Source organism: Fusarium falciforme, chromosome 11, assembly GCF_026873545.1.
Source record: "Fusarium falciforme chromosome 11, complete sequence".
NCBI lineage: Eukaryota > Fungi > Ascomycota > Sordariomycetes > Hypocreales > Nectriaceae > Fusarium > Fusarium falciforme.
This window is the reverse complement of record NC_070554.1, coordinates 1,793,107-1,812,414: the sequence shown is the minus strand read 5'-3', so window position 1 is coordinate 1,812,414 and position 19,308 is coordinate 1,793,107. Positions and strand designations below refer to the sequence as shown.

Below are 19,308 nucleotides of genomic sequence, written 5' to 3'. Positions count from 1 at the left end.
TCCAGAACGTCTTGGCACATGTATATATTGGATGACGCCTCCTCTGCTTAAAGTTCCTGCGGTCCTCCCAACTCTAAGTCACATCCCCCTCAACGTGATTGACCTACTTCTCCCTCGACTCCTTCCCCTCTTTGTATTTAAATACATTTGTTGGGAGGCTGGTTCCCCTGACGCCTTGTACATTCAGGCGAATCATACTCCTCCCCTCGATTGAGCCTCACAGCATCCTCCATCTACCTGCCACACACCTCCACACACACACAATGTCCACGGACAACAAACAAGACAAGTCTCAAGGCGAGATGGCCGCTCCCGAGAGACAACGCCAGTACTCCCTCCAAGGCGCCGATGATATCAACACTGTCAACGAAGGCGGCGACATCATGGAGACCAAAGAACAATCGGACGAGCCGGTACAAAACATCTTCAACCAAGGCGGCAAGAACTATCGAACTCTCGGTCGATGGGACACTGTCTTCGTCCTGGTCACCAACCAGGTCGGCCTCGGCGTTCTGTCTCTCCCAGGCTGTCTCAAGGTTCTCGGTGTCGTTCCCGGTGTCATCGCCATCATCGGTCTTGGTTCTCTCTCTGCCTACACTGCTTTCGAGTTGCTCCAGTTCTACCGGCGCTATCCCCATGTCGTCAACGTCGTCGACATGTGCGGTATCGTTGCTGGTAGGCCACTTGAAATCATTGCAGGTATTGGATTAATGATCAAGGTCATGATGACTTGCGCCTCCGCCAGTGTTACCCTCTCCGTCTCATTTAATACTCTTAGCAACCACGCCATATGCACAGTCGGCTTCGTCAGTATTGCCGTTGTCGCTTGCTGGGTTCTCTGCCTTCCCCGTACCGTCCAGTTTGTGTCGCAGTCCGGTATTCCCTCTACCATCAGTATCATGGCCGCTGCCCTTATCGTCATGATTGGTCTTGGTGTTGCACAGCCCTCTCAGGCCCCTCCTGGCTGGGAAAAGGAAATCGAAATCATCGGCCACCCTACCTTCCGTCAAGGTCTTAACGCCTGTCTCAAGATCTGCTACGCCTATGCCGGTAATATCAGCTTCGTCTCGTACATGGCTGAGATGAAGAACCCAAGCAAGGACTTTCCCATGGCCCTGGCTTGCCTCGAGGTCTTCTCCATCACTCTTTATACCATTGTGGCTATCGCCATCTACTGTCTGGCCGGAGAATATACCACCTCGCCAGCCCTCGGCTCCGCACCAAAGATCCCTGCTATGGCTGCTTACGGTGTTGTCTTGCCTGCTGTCTTTGCCACGGCCATGGCCTTCGGACACACCGGAATCAAGTACATGTACGTTGTGGTTATGAGAGCTATCAAGGCCACAGACCAGGTCACCGACAAGAGCTTCAAGTCCTGGAGCATTTGGGTGGCTTGCGTGACCCTTTACTGGATCATCGTGTGGGTGATTTCCAACGCTATTCCCATCTTTGATTCCATCCTGTCCATCTCCTCGGCGACAACGATTGCTTGGTTCACCTTTGGTCTGAGCGCTATCTTCTGGTTCCACCTTAACTGGGGTAACCTCACCAAGGACTGGAAGAAGATCACTCTGAGCATTATCAACGGTCTTCTCATTGTACAGTCCGTTTTCATGAATGCTGGCGGTTTGTGGTCTTCGATCTCTGAGTTGATTGCTATTTTCGAGGATGACAAGAGCTCGGTCAGGGGCGCCTTTTCTTGCGGTGACAACTCTGTTGTATAAAAAGGCGAACCTTATACATGTATATAGTAGACTCTCCCATGATATAGAAGGGAAACGAAATTAATGAATGAAAGTTTGCAATTGACATTGCTTGCTGCACTGCCTCGTTTATTTGACCTCTGAATAGTGTTAGTCTGGCAATAGGTGAATGGGTGAGCCAGGCCAAGGAGGCTAAGCGGAAGGTCAAATGTCCCTTGGACCCTCTTAGGACACTACTACTACTAGATGAACTAGCAGGACACATTATCCTTGATAATCGGCAAGTTTGGAGCGGAATACGTGTCTTCATATAAAGGGGCTACTGTAAGCTCAGCCACCTCCACACCTCCACAGAGTGCGTCCATCGGCCCGTGCCACTTATGCTTATGTCCACTACCAAGTGTATGATATCATTCTGTTTGAGCTTTGAACGCCTTTACTATGCGTATTTCTCAACATGTCCCAACAATGGTTGGATGGCTGAACTGCAGGTTATATGCGGTTGTTAGTACTATGCACCGGCATTTGAACACCTTGAAGACGAGAACCAAATCAGAAATACTTTTGATGACATATGAATTGGTATGAAATCACAAACTTATAAGTATAAAGCGAACAGACACTTATGGCATTCATCGATGTCTTTCCAGGAAGAAGTGCCCTGAGGCATGGGGAGAATCCCGCACCGAACACAACGATTGAACGCTTGGTTCTGCGGCTGTCTAGAACTTTGAAGGATGTATCGCTAGTGTCAACTGCCTACAGTCACATTCCGCGAGAAATAAGAACAAGACAGCTTGTCTGCTTGGCAAGGTAGGGCAGCTTTAGCGTGTTGTCTCCGCCACACTTCCCAGACAAGTCCGAGATTAATCTGATGCCTGTTTTAGCCAAAATTCTCTAAAGAGGTATAGATCAGGTTTTAAAGATTGTTGAATAAGACCTGCAACGGTAATCTCCGTTTTACGTGCACACTAGATAGGCAATGAAGCCGGGACGGGGAATAGGACTCCAACTGCGAGTGACACTGTGTGATGGCCTTGTTTCGGCATATATGGTAATGGCGTTCTTGGCGCTGACAATAGTGAGAAACAGGAGTTAGAGGGACATGTAGCCTGGAGTGATGTACTCACATCTGCAGCAACAAATCCTGGTTGATAAATACATCTGCAAAATTCCGGCAACTACCCCGTCAACAGGCCGAGTCAAGAAAGCCAACAAGAGTGAAGGGGTTCTCATTTCAACTTCATCCTGAAAATACCCCGACTGTTTGTTCCCTAGGCAAGGGTTCAACCGCTGGTGCCTCATGTAAAATATCTAATGCTATTGGGACTGACTGCTGATCAAATAACTACAGGAAATCCTTGACCGACTTTCTGATCCTACAGTCTGTTATCTCAAATGCGGGGAGGCCGAGCAAGCAGCAGTGCTTTGCGCGGTTTAGCTCTCAGCCAGCCACGTTTGACTCGGAGATGTTGTGATCCATAGCAATATATCCCTCAGCTCAGTGACCGAATCCTTTGCTCAGCTGAGATATTCGTACCTGGATACCCCTACTTCACTGCCAATCGGATTCCCAAAGAGGATCCGAGACCAGGCGATCGTGCATGCTTGTGAGACATCTTCGCAAAATGCCCTATTGGGCGTCGTACAGAGATGCGCCCAGTGATGCTCAACTGAGACCCGCTGCGGCACGAGCTGCAGGACAGCGGCATGGTAAGACAAGCAGGAATTCATTTCGTCGGCTGGCAACTGTAAAGCATCGAAGAGATGAGATATTTAAACAGCTGGCAAGCACCAACCATGACTTTCCTCTCCATGCCTAGCACCAACTCACTTTGAGACTCAACTTCTTTGGTCCTTCTTCAATATGCGTCACTCTTACTCGCAACTCCTCGCAGTCTTCTGCGGAGTCCTTCTAGGCACAAGCCAAGCCGTTGCCGTCCCCCGGGGAGGCACGTGCAAGAAAACCAAGGTCGCTATCCTTGGTGCCGGTGTGGCTGGAATCACAGCTGCCCAAACCCTCTCCAACGCCTCCATCCATGACTTCCTGATTGTTGAGCACAACGACTACGTCGGTGGACGCTTAAGGAAGACCTCCTTTGGCGAAGGCCCCGACGGCAAGCCACTGACGGTTGAGCTCGGTGCCAACTGGGTCGAAGGTCTTGAGTCTGAGAAGGGGAACCAGAACCCCATCTGGCGTCTCGCTCAGAAGCACGGTATCAAGAACACCCAGTCAAACTACACCAAGCTCCTTACCTATGACGAAAATGGGCCTGCCAATTTCTCAGAAGAAATCGGCGAGTTTGATGAGAAGCTCGAGATTGCCATGGCGGATGCTGGTCTCATCCTGAAGAACAACCTCCAAGATACGTCGACACGTGCAGGTCTTGGCCTTGCTGGCTGGAGACCTGGTCGGGACATGAAGAAGCAAGCTGCTGAGTGGTGGGGATGGGACTTTGAGATGGTGTATCCTCCTGAGCAATGCGGCTTTTTGTACACCATTGCTGTGCAGAACGCTACTTTCGACCACTTCAGTGACGAGACGAATCTTGTCATCGATCAGCGTGGCTTCAGTGCCTGGCTCCTTGGAGAGGCGGACGAGTTCTTGAAGGAGAACGATCCCAGACTACTGCTCAACACCACCGTCGACAAGATCGCCTATGATACAAATGGTGTCAAAATCATCACCAAAGACGGTGACTGCATTGAAGCCGACTACGCCATCTGCACCTTCTCCGTCGGAGTTCTTCAGAACGATGTCATCACCTTTGAGCCTGAGCTACCCCGATGGAAGCAAGAGCCTATCCAACAGTTCCAGATGGGTACCTACACAAAGATCTTCATGCAGTTCAACGAGTCTTTCTGGCCCAAGGATACTGAGTTCTTCCTCTACGCCGATCCCAAGGAGCGTGGCTACTATCCTCTGTTCCAAGCACTGGACGCCCCTGGCTTTGTCGAAGGTTCCAATGTGCTCTTTGGAACAGTGACGGGAGAGCAGTCGTACCATGCCGAGCAGCAGTCTGATGAGGAGACGTTGGAAGAGATCATGGAGGTTCTTCACACCATTTTCCCTGGTACGGAGATCCCTAAGCCCACGGCTTTCATGTACCCCAGATGGAGTCGGGAAGAGTGAGTTATCCTCTCATTGAGTGTCCCGCAGTAACTAATCAAAAACAGGTGGGCATTTGGATCCTTCAGCAACTGGCCCCCAGGTATGACCCTGGAGAAGCACCAGAACATGCGAGCCAACGTCGACCGTCTCTGGTTTGCCGGCGAGGCCAATTCTGCGCAGTTCTTCGGTTACCTCCAGGGCGCCTATTTTGAGGGCCAGGAGATTGGCGACCGGATCGCCAGGATCATTGGAGGCAAGGACACTGAAGTAGCCCTCTAGATGAGGAGATACGAGGTCCTCGAGGGGACTACGACACCTGATGAGTATAATGAGTCTAATGGATGGTCTGTGCCTTCGGAGTAATGATGTACATATTGCGGTTTTGCTGTTGATATAGAAGGATATACCTGTTTATACACCTTCGAATTGTTCTTGACCAACGGGTCCTTGGATCTTGCCTACCGATGAGTCTTTGCATGTCTCCAACGTGAGGAATATGGCGAAGATAACCATACGCCATGATTTCCAGGAAATCCAATTGACTATCTTGCTTATGCTAGGTTGTACCTAGATAGCCTTCCTTCCAGAAATGGGTGACTTTCCCCCAGATGCAGTAGGGGATTCTTTATCTCTAGATGTGCTTCTTCTCTCTCTCCACTGACTGGAGGAGAACGCTAAGAATGCATGCACTCCTCATCCATTACAGTTGACAACTCCAACTGTCTGGATCCTTCGCATCACCAACACGATCCCAGACATTCCTGAAAGGATATCTGCAGTGCCTCCTCTTGTAATCAACTCCCTTTTCTCGCTCTCCATCCACGTATCGATATCCCATGATGGTCTCAGGCGGAATACCCTCTTCGACCCATCTCACGACAGCAAGAAGCAGGTTGCTCTCAGGGTCCAACCCACCGAGGTTGATCAGCTTCGATCCGATATGCGAGGCTCCATCGCCCCAAGCGCAGTGTCCGCATCCGCTAATACGGAAGAACCTATAGAACTTGTCTAACTCAGTGTTGCTGAGGCCCATTGTCCGCGAGACGTAGTCGTAATAAATCTGCGAGATTTCGCTGCTGATCATGCCATCTTGAAGACCATGGTAGTGAAGAATTTTGGCCCCACGGTTCCTAATCCCTGAGAGATCTCCCTTCCACGTCTGGACATTATATGGGTTCTTCTCAATCATTGCCTCGTAGTCTTTGGTGTTGGTCGTGCTGGGATCCCAGTCTGCGTTCTCGTAGATGACATATCTGAGCCATTCCGTAGAGTAGGGGAAGGGATTGTCATTGACGACGTAATGAAAACCGTGCGTGCCTCCGGGCTGGAGTCTTGGGTAGATGAAGTTTCCGTCAGAACCGAACAAGGGAGAAAAGATGCGTCGAACAGCCTCAGCTTGATGCGAAGTCAAGCACTTTTCAGTTTGCCCTTCGGTGCAAATGAGAGATTCCGGGCGATATTGGCAAAGGTTGGGGTCCTCAATGACACCATCTTCAACTCCATCCAAACGATCGCACTGCGTGAGCACATCCTTGTGAACCATGTCCCAGTCATCAAGGCTGAGATATGAGGGAGAACCAGGAGGACCATCGATAGCCCAAAAGCTCGCAGAACGAGACATGAGACCCCCGAAAGCAAACGCAGGAGCTCCAGCAACGATGCCATCGAAATCCTCCGGAAAATCTTGGGCTTCTTTGAATCCTTGTCGCCCGCCGGTGGAACATCCCAGATAGTAAGACTTGGTGTGGCCTTGACCATAAAACTGCTTGGTGACCTGCTTTCCAACGACAACGCCGGTGTGCACGGAGCGATAGGCGTAGTCCTCTACCACCTCTGGGTGGTGAAACATGGGAAGGGCCGATGTACCATTGAGACCGTTGTTCGCACCGACAGTTGCAAAACCAAGTCCTACTCCGTAGGCTATGTCCTCATATTGGATGCACCCAGACATGCCCCCATTACCGGTGCTTAAAAACCGGCCCGTCCAGTTGGAAGGAAGCCAAGCCTCAAAGCTGATATTCGAGATGGGAGATGTGGCAACCGACATGGCGACGCGGCATAGCTCAACGTCGACTACCTGCTCAGGTCGCCGACAGGTTTCATGGTTATCCGGAAAGCTGATTTTGGTGCCAGGCGATACATGTTCGGTGAACCACACCTTGGTGTCTGGTAGTTGGAGTGACGTCGCGAAATCGGCGCACCGGGTAGCAAAGTCGACACCAGTTTCAGAGAACACATGAGATCCCTGCAACAAAGAGGGGAAAAGAAGAGAGGAGAGATTCATGACGATTTGAGACACCATGGCTGTATAGATTGCACCAAAGGTGACTTTAACAACTCTTCGCCCATAAAGAAGAGTAAACCTACTATCAAGGTAAATGATGGTGAGAAGAGGAGGTTAGCCCCTCACGCCACTACACAAGACATACGGTGTAAAATGCTCCGAACTTCGATGGCGGAATTGTGGATATTATCCGACGTCTCCATAGAGGAGAAGATCTCCACCCGCAAATGGGCAGAAACCGGAGTTGCACGCCGGAATTACAAGTTGAATCCCGTGCGGCATGTAGAGTCGGCAGTTGGATGCGAATCCTAGTCTGACGGGTGCACAACAAGAATAACCTCCTCGTATTTTACCCGCTCTTGACTATTCGCCAAGTATTAGGAATAAACGACAATTATTTCTAGGAGTTTTATTCCGGGGTCAAGACTCTAGGAAGTGATCGGCAGAATGAGCCTAAACGTGGACCTCGCAATCCCTCGTGCTTCTACTGCCGCGACATCCATTTCCATGTAAGGTTCAAGGCTAAACCACCTCTGACGTATCACTCCCTCGCTCAAGTCAAGTGTCCCAGCAAGATCGCGTAGATGTGCCCTTAAACTCCTTGCATTGTCCAAGGTTCCATTGGTTGCTCAACTGTGCCGCTCTGAGGCTGATCCTGGCAATCAGAACCCTGACAGGGTAGAACAACCTGTATACTGTCAGCCAGTCCTACCAACAGGGTTGCACGCAAAGTAAGCTTACCTGCCACATATCGATCAATACATATTTGCCCTTATGGTCGCCTGTAGGACGTTGCAACACCCCGATGGCCACGATATAGTTTAACCACTCATAGTCGGGGTGCCCTGTCTGAAATATTCCCCTCAGCAGAGTGCGACCATCTGGCTGCGTTGGGCCAGCCGTTTGGATAAAAATATCGGCCCCATCATGCGTTCGCAGATTGTATCTCGTATCAGGGAAAAAGACACCCTTGCTATCCGTGAGGCCCCAGTCGGCACCGAGGTTGTTGATAGTCCCGGACAGACGAGGACCATTGAAGGAACCCCCGGTGATGGGGATAACAACTCGACTCCCCTGGCCGTAGTCTCCGACTGGCCAACGCTCACCCAATGTTGCGTTGACTGTATATAAAAATTCGTAGGAAGGAGTACCGAGACGCTGGGCCGCAGTAAAACATGGCTCAATGGCCAGAAGGGCAAGGGATATAAAAGAAGTGATTCTCATCTTAAGATAAATTTTAATGAAATATCCAGTGTGATTTGCTCGTTGGCGCAACCGTCAATGACTTCTTTAATCTAGTCTCGATGATACCCACGGGTGTCAATAACCCGCGGTTGTTAGTGTTGTGAGGGGTTGAGGCACCCAGCCCCGCACGCAAACGGCAGTTGTCGACGGCAACGGCTTGAGAAGCCGGTGAAGAAAGGGAGGAATGCATCGCGGAATGAAGCACAAGAAAGTGATACTGGCTTACTAGGGCCAAACAGCAATAGTCGAACAGGCGTCTCACCGGAATCTGGCCAAGCTCTTCTGTGGCAGTTGGACCGCAACGCATCGTGAGATCCGCCAACCGGGCCATCTATCTTCTCACCGCTAATAGACGGTGAACTACCTCTTTAGGGATTGCATTTACGGGTTGGCGTTCTGGTTACTGAGTTGGAACTGACATTCAGCTTCCTCGGTTGAGTGTCGGCAGAGGACTAACACAAACCGTTGGAAGTCAGTCGTTCTTGCAATCCGAGCTGAGGTGTTGCAAAAAGAGCGATGTACATGGTAAGAGATTAGATCAGCCAGGCTTTAACTGCAGGAAGCCTGTAAAACAATGCTGAGACAATAATATTAGTGGCTTACAGAAAGTTCCTCACACACAGCCTCTCACCGCACAAAAGCTCATTGTGTATGTATTTATGCAACACGATGATTGATCAAGCCCTGGACCTCAATGGATACTTCCGTTAAAGCCTTATCAAGGCTAGATTCTCGCCTTGCTGTTGCATTGCAGGTATCAAGATGACAATGAGCAAGTGGCACACTGTGGTTTTAGGAGCTAAAAGGATTATTTCTGAGAACGTAAGTCTCTTATGACGGTTAACCTCCTAGTACGCCATCTTTATCTGCTGTTTCCAAGTATCAATGGGCATTGAGCTTGCTTATGCTTCGACTTCGCCTAGAAAAGGCGTAATCCTTTCAAGCGTACCTACTAAGACCTTGCCGTGGCCGATACCCTCATACAGTACATCTCTATGCAGGTACGCAACCTTGACCGCTTTGAACTTTTTGATACAACTCAAGTTAGCAAGGCAATACAGGATGGCAAATGTTATGATGAAGGTGGATCCAAGGCCACAGCCTCAGCTCACATCAGCTACATACAAATACAAAAGCCTGCGCTGTCCCTAAGAGATCTCAAAGTATCAGCTCACTATATCTGCCTCAAATCAAGTATAACTGCATTATGATTCCTCCTCGAGCAACCCCTGTGAGCTTTTTGGCCCTACTTGCAGCTATTGTCGTTACCAATGACCCCATCCCCGAGAGTGCTTTCGAAAGTAAGCAAATGCAAAAACCTCTCATGACCGGTGATTCCAATCAAGCTCCGAAACAGATGGAGGCCATGAAGCTGCTATTGCAGCTGCTCCCATGTACCACTTCGGTCGTTCCTGGGACAGGGCACCATGCTATCCAGAAGCTGCTGAAATCGACGGCGAACAAATCCAGAGCCATCATTCTGATGAATGCGTCGGGAATCAGAACGATGGATGCATTGACCCCGGCCCGTGGAACGGCGTCATCTCGCCCAAAAATGGGTTCCCTATTTACTACACTGTTCGAAAGTGTAGTGATAATGAGTGGCGAGTCGCTTATAGCATCTATTTCAAGAAGGATTCGGGGCATATGAATGACTGGGAGAACTCTATCATCATCTGGAATGGTGATGGGAATGGTGGGTGGATTCGGGCTGGGACTTTGCTTGGGTTTCCTGGGGCCTGCGATTATTTCGCCTGGGGGGATATTCAGAACACTGTGAACAAGTAAGTTAACTTCCCGTATTGTTTCTTGATCTTGCGATGGCCATTGTGGGTAAGATACTGACGTCTACCAACGACGGCGACCTATTGGACCAAGGCGCTCAGGATTGCAATCATGCCAAGATCTATCAGGGATTCTTTTACCACGCAACCTTCCAGACGCGCAAGACATCCCTCAACACTTGCGCCAACACTCATGACGAGTTCCGCTCTTGGGACTGGCACTTCCTCCCTGACCCGGCGTGGTTGTATGACGGCGATTTTATCAAGGATGAGTGGGACTGGGGTTCCGCCGATACCAACCCGTCCAGCTTGCGAAACGATGCCCGCTGGATCTGCAGTCGTGGATGAAAGCTAGATAGGCGAGCACTCGGGGTTTGCCCGATGCTTTAGTGTTGCCTCGGAAGCGGAGGGGAGTGTTCGGAGCGTGGCTAAACGCAAGGTAGCGGTTTGAATTAGCTTTGGGGATAGGTTCTATCTGTTTTCAACAACAGCGTTCAGGGTGAGTCGAGGACACGAGTTTAAGTTTGGGTCATCAATCGTTGTGTTGTTCTCTCATGAGTTTTGCTCATCTTGCTCTAAAAACAAAGGGAAATCTTGGACGACGTCCACCTCTACAACAGAAGGTTCCTTTTCCACATCTCTCAGTTCATTCTTTTGCTTCCACATGGCCGCTTTGTCCGCTTGACCTGCTACACTCTCCCGCGTTCTTCCTTGCAGATGTCTCAGACAAAGCTGCTTTCCGTCTTCAGGATAGTAAAGCCAAGTGGCCCATTTGTTCCACTAGAAATGCCAGCCGTTAACTCGCGGTTGAGTATCTTTCAGATATGTGATAACTCACCTCGCCCTCCTTCATCTGGGCACGAGCTCGTTGACCAATCTTATCCTCGATAAAGTCGCCCCGAAACATAGCCAGCCGTGTAGGAAAGACGCGATTCAAATAGTGAGCGGTCGACGCAACGTGCGGCTTATCATGCCAAAAGTACATCGGTGTCAGATGAACCTTGACATCCGGGTGCGATGCGGTAGAAAAGTCTCGCGTGAGAGAAGCCGTCAAGTTTCTCAGAGCCGGGAAGCGGGCGACGTCCATGGACGTTGCATATGAAAGCATGCGAATTGCCGCGAGGCATATGTACTTGATGGGTACCCCTTGGTCAGACTCGTGATCCTTCATGATTTGCAGCATGGGCTCGATTGGTAGGTCGGACAACAGAGCCCAGTCATGTTGCTGGACCCAAACGTAGGGAGTGTCAGTGGCTCTCAAAGCAGATCTCACAGCGAGACCGAAACCAAGACGTCTTGATGGCTCTATGAAGGTCACTGACTTATCACATGTTTGTGATATTGTGTAGCTCACTTCGTTGTCCCCGCGAGTGCTGCCGTATTCCGCCTTGGCATGACTGTTTGTAAAGGTGGACCCATCGCCATGCCGTTGGTATCTGCCAAGAATGAGGTTCTTTACGTTTTGTTTGTAACTGGTGAAGTTCTCGGCTTGTTGAGGGGTAACTTGTCCTTTCTTGAGACGGGCTGTCGGGACAATCTTGTCGTAACCATCAAAGACGACGATGACCTTGCATGATAGCAAGGCTGGGCAATGGCGGTCGAAAGACTCAAGAATAGCCTCGAGCAGCTCGGTTGAAGGGGCAGATGGTGTAACTGAGGTAGTTATTATGACCGTCAGCAGATCGCTAACAGAGACCTTCTCCGGCATCTTCTAGTAGACTATGCCAGCGCCTTAGTCGATGAGCTTGGGTTGTCTCAGGACGGCCAAACGCACCTCTCTAGCCACAGTGATAGGATGGGTCATGTCAGATCCCGCACTCACGTTTGTACACTGCGAAAATTGTAGTCACCAGTCGCTACTACATCTGCTCGCCCAATGACACTACAGACGTCTCTATTGAGGACGGTGCGGCCCGACGGAGCGGATGATGGCAAGGGTGTGAGGAGGGAGAGGACAGGGAAAACTCTGATTGGTGTGGCGGTGCACGGACATGATGGGTGCACAGCCACATCTTCACTTGACGGGGAGGCTCTGTTTGCTGTGTTCAAGATGCCGATAATTGGTGTCAGATAGAGAGAACTACTAAAGCAATTGAATGGAACTGGCCCCAGCAACCGAGAACTGCTCATGAACTGGTCCGATTGAGAGCTGGAGCCAAGTTCGGACCCGGAGTAGACACGGTTTGTGGCACGGTGACGCGTAACACAAGCGGACGAGCAGGGGGTTGGTAAACACGAGAGAGTCGACTTGCCAGTTGCTGACTGATGCTGAATGACTAAACTGTCTATATAAAGCGAATACCATCAATAGTATCCAGACGTTTAGTCATGACCTCCCTGGCCCATCGAACTGAAGCAATAGCCAAGCCTATATCGAGCAAGACACACACTTCTCTTGTCGGGCAAATTCCCAATTCTGCGGCGGTACCTGAAACCAGCCACTGGATAATGATTGGCATGGGTCTTGCAGGGGAAGCCTATGCATGCTTCCGTTTCAGCAGGTCTCGATCAATCGCAGCGCTCCAAGTTTCGACGCGACAGAGACATGGTCAGTTCTCCGCCATTTCATGCATAGCCGATCCTCAACGGTCGCTTAACGACGGGGCACTTGGTCTCTTTTATCTGGAGGTCAAGGCTTCCTTTTCAAGGAGCCGCCCTTGGCAAGGTAAATAGACGCTGGGTGGTGCATACTGGCTTGCGTCAATGTTACGACTTGATGCATGCGACGAAACTCGTAAAAAGAGAGAGGGCGGGAAAGTCACAAAATTGGAGGACACGGTGTAACACGCACTGTCCTATTTTTAGCACCCCTCTCAGTGCAATTCAGGCGGTTGGGGGATGTCCCCTTTAGTGGTCCTATCCCACGGCGGGCATGGGATAGCGCACAAAAAGGCTGATCAACACCAACCTCCCCTTTCCAGCCATCGAGTTTTCATCTTTTATTTCCCCAAACAAAAGTAGCCACCCGTCGGTGTTCAATTCGTGTCTCTCTTTCTTGCTCTTCCAAAATTCATGTCATTTCTTCATACTCTCCTTTGTCCCTGTTGAATCTCCCAGATGGCCACCATGGCAGCTCCTCATCAGCCCCGATACGACCTCGAGGATCCGGGATTCCCTCGCAACGCCCGCGAGGCCCGTGAAGCTGCCCGCGCCGCGAGAAATGGCTCAAGCCCTCGCTACAGGCGCACGCAGTCTCCCGAGCAGGTCGACGACTACCGCTTCGCCGGAGAGGACGACATGCGCTCTCCTACGTCTGACGTGGCATTGCAGGATGCCATGCTCGCACAGGCACAGCAGCAGCAGGTTGGTCCAAAACTCTCTGCCCCCTCACTAGAGGGGAACAACCTTTGTTCCGCGGCTAACCTTGTGTCCCGCAGCAGCGTGTGGTTCCGGTTGGTCAGAATGGTCGCAGTGGAGGGCAGCGCAGACAACCTCCGGGTCCCAACAACATGAACGGACCCCCCGGACGTGGTGGTCCTCATCCTTCTTACTCTGGCGGCATGGAGAATGGTCCTGAGCAGCACGGTCCCAGAGAGGGAGGTAGATACAGGCGACAATCACGACGTCCTTCAGACGGAGGTCAGTCAAGGTCAGGTCCTTCTGACTCGCCACCCGGACAAGCTCCAAACACACAGCAGAACCGCTCCCAAGCGATGGCGTCGGAGCACCACCAGCAGTCGCGCCGCGGCCCATCACCGGAGCGACTAGCTGTCCCCAGCGACATTAATCGCCTCAACAGCCCCAGCATCCAAAAGATTGTTCTTCAACCGCTAGAGCAAAAGATCCAGGAGTATGATCACCTGATGAATGAAGCTCAATCGCAAATGGCCCAGCTCGACGAAGAACTCCGAATCCTTCAAGAGCGACGACGCCAAGCCGAGGACCGCTTCATGGAGGCCAAGGCCAAGCACGACGAGTACGAGCGACAGCACCTAGACGTCGGCAAGGCCCTCCGCGGCGAGCTCGTAAGAGAGCAAGTGCCCCCACCAGTCCGACCCATGGCGCGCATGGAGAGCGTCGAGAGTTTCGGCCCGCGACCCGTGAGCGAGCAGAGCTCATTCCACCAGAAACCTAAAGGCAGAGGAATGCTCCGGATGAGTTTGTTCAACAAGAGCTCCTAAACAAAGATGATGATGAAAACATTTGGGAAAATGGTACACATAGAGAGATTCATGATTTATGCGTTTATGACCTGGGGGATATTTCTCGGCTTGAAAATTACGACCTATTTTCAATACTTTTTCTTGTTTTTATTTCTTCATGTCCGCGCAAAAGGACGGGTTGGTTACCTTAAATGATTTACATAATGATACTGGATCGGCATTTTAGTGTATAGCTTCAATTCATTCTCGTCGATTTCATGCTTCAAACATATGATCCTTCTCGAGTTACTGGCTAGATGAATATTGCATCGCCATGAGCGAAACCGTTTGATGTTGCTTGGATGACGATGATAGTGGAGGTCAAGGCATCATGGACGTGGCTCAACAAAGGAAGCCGAGCATGTGTCAATTGATGATGTGGCTCAGTCTGGAGAGAGAAGTTGGCGCAAGCGAGGCTGATTCATCTATCTTGAGAGCATACCCTTTTCTGGCCATCCAATATACCGGTGACGCTTCACATGGGATGCTTGATGACCACCTTCTCTCTGCTTGTCTTCCCACTAAACACATCCTTCATGGCCTGAATACCCTCCTCCGCCGTCTCAACAACCCTCGTCCGAGGAGCCTGCCAATATTTCGCATGGTTCTTGATCAACCAACGAATGGTATGATCATTGCGAGCTCCCCATCGTCTAATCTTTGCCTCCTCAGCCTGCCTCTCCTCTGGACTCATTTCCTGGTCGCCGACACCGTGGTCCATCGTGTCAACAGTTCGAAACATGAGTGTAAACTTCCAAGCTGGGTCTTTCGCAACGACAAGCGATGCGCTCAACCGTAGCTCATTTTCCGGGACATCGGGGTCACAGCATCGACGAGCAATGCCAGGGGAGCTCTGGTCGTATTTCGCTTGGATGGCTTCCTCCTCTTCCTTTGTGAGGCCTTCAAAGATGCCCAAGCCAGTTGCAACGCTATCAAAGACCGTTTTGAGCTTCTTGTTCAACCCCTTCATTATGGCGTGAATGTCTTGCACAATCGTAGGACTGCGGTAGTCGAAGCAATGCGTTGCGCCCAACTGCTTCAAGGCCTCATGGTTGTGTGGTGAAGCGGTTGTGAGGATGGGGTTAAAACCTGCAGTCTTGGCCAGCTTGATGGCACCCTGGCCTACAACACTAGAACCGCCCCAGATCAAGATCGGTACGTCGGTCGGGTTGTCACCGTCGAGACCGGCAGCTGGGAAGCCATATTCAAGAGTGTTGAACAAGCCATCGATGGCCGTAAGGGCTCCAGCAAGCATGGTGACAGCCGAGATGGCATCCATGTCCTCAGGTCTCTCATACGTCAATAAATCCTTAGCCAAGAGAAAATCCTGATGAGCTCCAAGATGAAGAGGACGACGATCACCAGGGATGGAAAAGCCAAACACTTCCTGGCCGGGCTTAAAGGGCGAGTCTGGACCGATTTCTCGGACAGTGCCTGCAAACTCGTAACCTGAGACGACTTCCGAGATGCCCATGTAGTAGTGACGAGTATCAGCGGGGTTAATGGCTGAGTATTTCACTTCCACAAGAGATTGGGCTCCGGTGGGCACATATTGTTCTTCGATGATGCGGATAGTATGTTTGCCCTGGGAGTCCAGGTAGATGGCTTTGTTGGGTGGGTGCGGCATGATGAAATTTGGAAAGATTGATTTCATAAAACTTGCTCTATAGTACTTGAATCTGCAACACTGAAGCCATTCTCCTCTGTCGACTTATATGAGACGGCATAACGTTATGTCGGGGTGGACTGAGGCCGAGATTATCAACACTTGCTTACAAATTGTCAACCACAACTCACGTTCATTTGATCCGTCAACGAGGATCCTTTATTGATTGATTTATAATATTTGGTCTGTTTATTCTTGATATGTACCCTGAGAGACAAGTTGTTATCATCGTTGTCGTTGTTGTCAATCACGCCTCTCAAGAGGTTATCAGCCACAATAGTAAAATGAAGAGTTATCAATGTATGACTGTATTGAACCCCAGTACTGCAAGGCACCGTAATCAGCTCAACGGCATTTCCCCGGATATCTTTGATCAAAGGTGGTGTGATATTATGTGTTGTCTACCTCCCTCCTACGCAATGGTCGGCGATGGTCAGTGATGGACTCATTTGGGAGAACGCGCACCACCAATTCAGACAACTAGAAGTCTAATCACTCACACTCAACAATCAACTCATTGCGTATCGCTTGGAGCAACGTTGCTTCTACTGAACTGCTCTGTTGCAGTCTCTTTGTTAACCCCGGATATGAGCGCCGCTGACTTGCCACAAAAAGCCACAAATCACTTTGGAATTCGCCGTCTGACAACCTAGCTCAAGACGATTAAAATAGTCTCCCACATTCCACAGACCAATAGGCGCTATTAGCCACCCTCTATACGAAAAGCGCGAAACCCAACTCCTCGCAACAAAAACCTTTAAGCTCTACTAGCGCAAGCCGTCAACCAAAATAACCAGCAATACGACTGGCTCGCTAAGCACATCCTAACCGTCTCAAGCAAGTGACGGCATTCCTGGATTCGGCGGTTTTTCCCCTGATGAGTGAGCGCTAGGTCCAGGCTCGGTCTATCCGAGCTGGTGAGCGGAAGTCGGCATCTGTGAGCCAAGCGTTGACGAGAATTGAAGATCAACAGATCAGGTTGATCGTATAGCATCATACTGGGGATACATTCCATAGATCTCATGCCGGAAACAGCTATATAAGGGCAGTCGTCCAACGCTCAAATATTTTCTCATCAACAGGTTCAACCATCACTTCACAGCTCAAGCTTCAAACCAACACTTGCCATCCTCGCAACAAGTCAATTCTACACACTGCATTCTTTCGACCAATCTTGCATTCGCATCTCTTCAACACTTTACAAAACACCTATCCAACCATCAAAATGAAGTTCTCTCTCGCCTTCGTCGCCGCCCTTCTCTCGGCCACCAATGTCGCCGCCGCTCCCTCCGCCGACCCCGGTGCCGTCTCCATGATGGCCGCTACTCCCCAGTGGACCATCCAAAACATGCAGCGCACCTGCGACAAGGGTGACACGACCTGCACCTGGAACTTCAAGATCAACACCGGCAAGGGAACCCCGACGACTTGCAAGTACGTTGTCAAGGGACATCCTGCTTCGCAGACCAGCGGCGGCCCGGCCAAGTGCGGCACCTTCACTATCACTTCTGGCTGGAGCGGCCAGTTCGGTCCTGGCAATGGATTCACCGTCTTGTCGGTTATCAGCAGCAACAAGCAAATCATCTGGCCTGGCTACACCGATAAGCAGCTCGCCAGCGGCAAGGTCGTGAAGCCTGACCAGTCTTATGCTCCTGCCAACCTTCCCAACTAAATGTCGATGGAGTCAGAATGGTGATAGAACATGGTACATATGAGACAGTGGTGGTTGTCTAAGACGTTCATTAATGGTACATCGGTATATGGGGTTCTTGTAATAGAGGTAGACCAGACTAAATTAAACCTCGCAATCTTTTCAAACAAACGTTGTTCACCAAATGTTGCTACTAACTTTCATAATTACACTACGGAACATTCGAGACATTCAGACTTGAAAGACGCTGTGATTGAGCAAGAGTCGGGTCATCCTTGCTCCGACATCCAAGCTAAAATATCTCCCCCCAACCCGAACGATGTCTGCTTTCCCTACCACAATTATATCCCCAGCCACCCCTAGTTACGCATCACAAAATGGCCTCCCTCTCTCCGTCGACCTGGAACACTCTTGGACTTGGAGTCGCCGCAGGATGGGCCACGCTGGGCCTTGTCGGCTTCTTCCAACCAGCTCGATCGGCTGAGTTGTTTGGAGTCATACCTTCAGCAAAAGACAGCAGCAAGGAAACAAACCGGGCTATGGCACTCATCCTTGGTTCTCGAGACTTTTCTATCGCTACAGCATTGTTTGTGTTAGGCAGGGCGGGCAGGAATGAAGAGATGGGCACGTTGATTCTCAGCACTCTGGTGATCTGCGGAGCTGATATCTACCTTGTTTGGAAGGCAAAGAGATATGCCGAGTAAGTGCACCAAAGGGACAATAGAGCTATACTAATCTGATTCGGCCAGGACCATCACTTTCACTGTTGGTGCTGTTATATGGGGAGCTATCGGGTTGGGACTTTGGGCATCTCCGCTCAAGTAGACGCGAAGCAAGATAATTCCTGTCTTTAGCTGTCATTATTATCTTCACTATCCTGTTATGTGTGATTGATATTGATTCGACTATCGTGTCGAAAACAAGGCTCTGCTTTTTCATTGTGACGCAGTTCTTGCTGCAATTTGTTGTCTCTCCCTCAACCTCCGGGTATTTGTGATGTTACAGTTGTAATTGTCCTACAAACTTTTTGTGTGAAATTGAGCCAAGTGGGATAATTAATTACTATTATTTATCATTTACTTAAACTACGTTGCTTCTATTTAATTCAACCTGAAAGAGCTTTGCGTTTTGTAAGTATAGGTTATGCCATCATCTTGAAGCTCAAGAATGATCCACAGATGAGCCGGAATGTCTTGTCCGCCGTCCGTCCGTCCACTTAGCATGAACCTAAGAGTGAAAACGCTATTCGATTGGCTTGCAAGCCGTATTCGACTCCGCCGTTAGTGCCTCGTCAAGCTTGGTTCAGGCACCGGATCCATCTCAAATTTGCAGGGGGTGGATTTCACCCTTTTTATGCGACACGCTTGAACCAGAGGCTGGACACTTTAATGACTGTATGGATATGCGTTTAAATAGACATGCTCTTGAATATGGCATTGTCTCCATATGCTTCAATGCCACTTGGAAGAGAGAAAGCAAGAAACAATAACGAAAAGGCATCGTTGGTCCAAGCAGAGCTAAGGCGACCTATACGAGGAGGGTGGAGATTAACATGTTATCATCGTACATGCTCCCCGATGAATAATCCATAACAATTTCCATCCCTTCGTATTCCAGTTTCTTACTTTTCTGCCCTTGTTTCTGGCGTTTTCAAACCTCCCGGGTGTGTTTCTCGCCATCTGCCACTCGTTCAATTTTTGGCTCATTTTGCGCCAGCCACT

The 19,308-nt window shown here is 50.2% G+C and overlaps 9 protein-coding genes across 9 annotated transcripts; 5 read left to right on the top strand and 4 right to left on the bottom strand.

Moving 5' to 3' along the window:
- Positions 1-263: 263 nt before the first annotated feature.
- On the top strand, positions 264-1,724 carry NCS54_01352800 (Aa-trans domain-containing protein; the record flags this gene model as incomplete). The annotated part of the gene is made up of 1 exon (XM_053158717.1): positions 264-1,724. The coding sequence occupies one exon, from the start codon at positions 264-266 to the stop codon at positions 1,722-1,724; it is 1,461 nt and encodes a 486-aa protein (XP_053014692.1).
- A 1,846-nt stretch (positions 1,725-3,570) lies between these two features.
- On the top strand, positions 3,571-5,094 carry NCS54_01352700 (Amine oxidase; the record flags this gene model as incomplete). The annotated part of the gene is made up of 2 exons (XM_053158716.1): positions 3,571-4,832; positions 4,881-5,094. 2 exons carry the CDS (start codon positions 3,571-3,573, stop codon positions 5,092-5,094), a joined length of 1,476 nt encoding a protein of 491 aa, XP_053014691.1.
- Positions 5,095-5,515: 421 nt separating this feature from the next.
- Positions 5,516-7,117, bottom strand: NCS54_01352600 (Carboxylic ester hydrolase; the record flags this gene model as incomplete). The annotated part of the gene is made up of 1 exon (XM_053158715.1): positions 5,516-7,117. One exon carries the CDS (start codon positions 7,115-7,117, stop codon positions 5,516-5,518), a length of 1,602 nt encoding a protein of 533 aa, XP_053014690.1.
- Positions 7,118-7,691: 574 nt separating this feature from the next.
- Positions 7,692-8,323, bottom strand: NCS54_01352500 (Hypothetical protein; the record flags this gene model as incomplete). Its single annotated transcript, XM_053158714.1, has 2 exons — positions 7,692-7,787; positions 7,841-8,323. The coding sequence occupies 2 exons, from the start codon at positions 8,321-8,323 to the stop codon at positions 7,692-7,694; spliced, it is 579 nt and encodes a 192-aa protein (XP_053014689.1).
- A 2,357-nt stretch (positions 8,324-10,680) lies between these two features.
- Positions 10,681-11,836, bottom strand: NCS54_01352400 (Hypothetical protein; the record flags this gene model as incomplete). The annotated part of the gene is made up of 2 exons (XM_053158713.1): positions 10,681-10,908; positions 10,967-11,836. The coding sequence occupies 2 exons, from the start codon at positions 11,834-11,836 to the stop codon at positions 10,681-10,683; spliced, it is 1,098 nt and encodes a 365-aa protein (XP_053014688.1).
- A 1,349-nt stretch (positions 11,837-13,185) lies between these two features.
- NCS54_01352300 (Hypothetical protein) lies at positions 13,186-14,249 on the top strand (the record flags this gene model as incomplete). Its single annotated transcript, XM_053158712.1, has 2 exons — positions 13,186-13,431; positions 13,506-14,249. 2 exons carry the CDS (start codon positions 13,186-13,188, stop codon positions 14,247-14,249), a joined length of 990 nt encoding a protein of 329 aa, XP_053014687.1.
- A 496-nt stretch (positions 14,250-14,745) lies between these two features.
- Positions 14,746-15,897, bottom strand: NCS54_01352200 (PKS-ER domain-containing protein; the record flags this gene model as incomplete). Its single annotated transcript, XM_053158711.1, has 1 exon — positions 14,746-15,897. One exon carries the CDS (start codon positions 15,895-15,897, stop codon positions 14,746-14,748), a length of 1,152 nt encoding a protein of 383 aa, XP_053014686.1.
- Positions 15,898-16,987: 1,090 nt separating this feature from the next.
- On the top strand, positions 16,988-17,608 carry NCS54_01352100 (Hypothetical protein; the record flags this gene model as incomplete). Its single annotated transcript, XM_053158710.1, has 1 exon — positions 16,988-17,608. Exon 1 carries the CDS (start codon positions 17,162-17,164, stop codon positions 17,606-17,608), a length of 447 nt encoding a protein of 148 aa, XP_053014685.1. The 5' UTR covers positions 16,988-17,161.
- A 356-nt stretch (positions 17,609-17,964) lies between these two features.
- Positions 17,965-18,412, top strand: NCS54_01352000 (Hypothetical protein; the record flags this gene model as incomplete). Its single annotated transcript, XM_053158709.1, has 2 exons — positions 17,965-18,287; positions 18,337-18,412. The coding sequence occupies 2 exons, from the start codon at positions 17,965-17,967 to the stop codon at positions 18,410-18,412; spliced, it is 399 nt and encodes a 132-aa protein (XP_053014684.1).
- Positions 18,413-19,308: the final 896 nt, after the last annotated feature.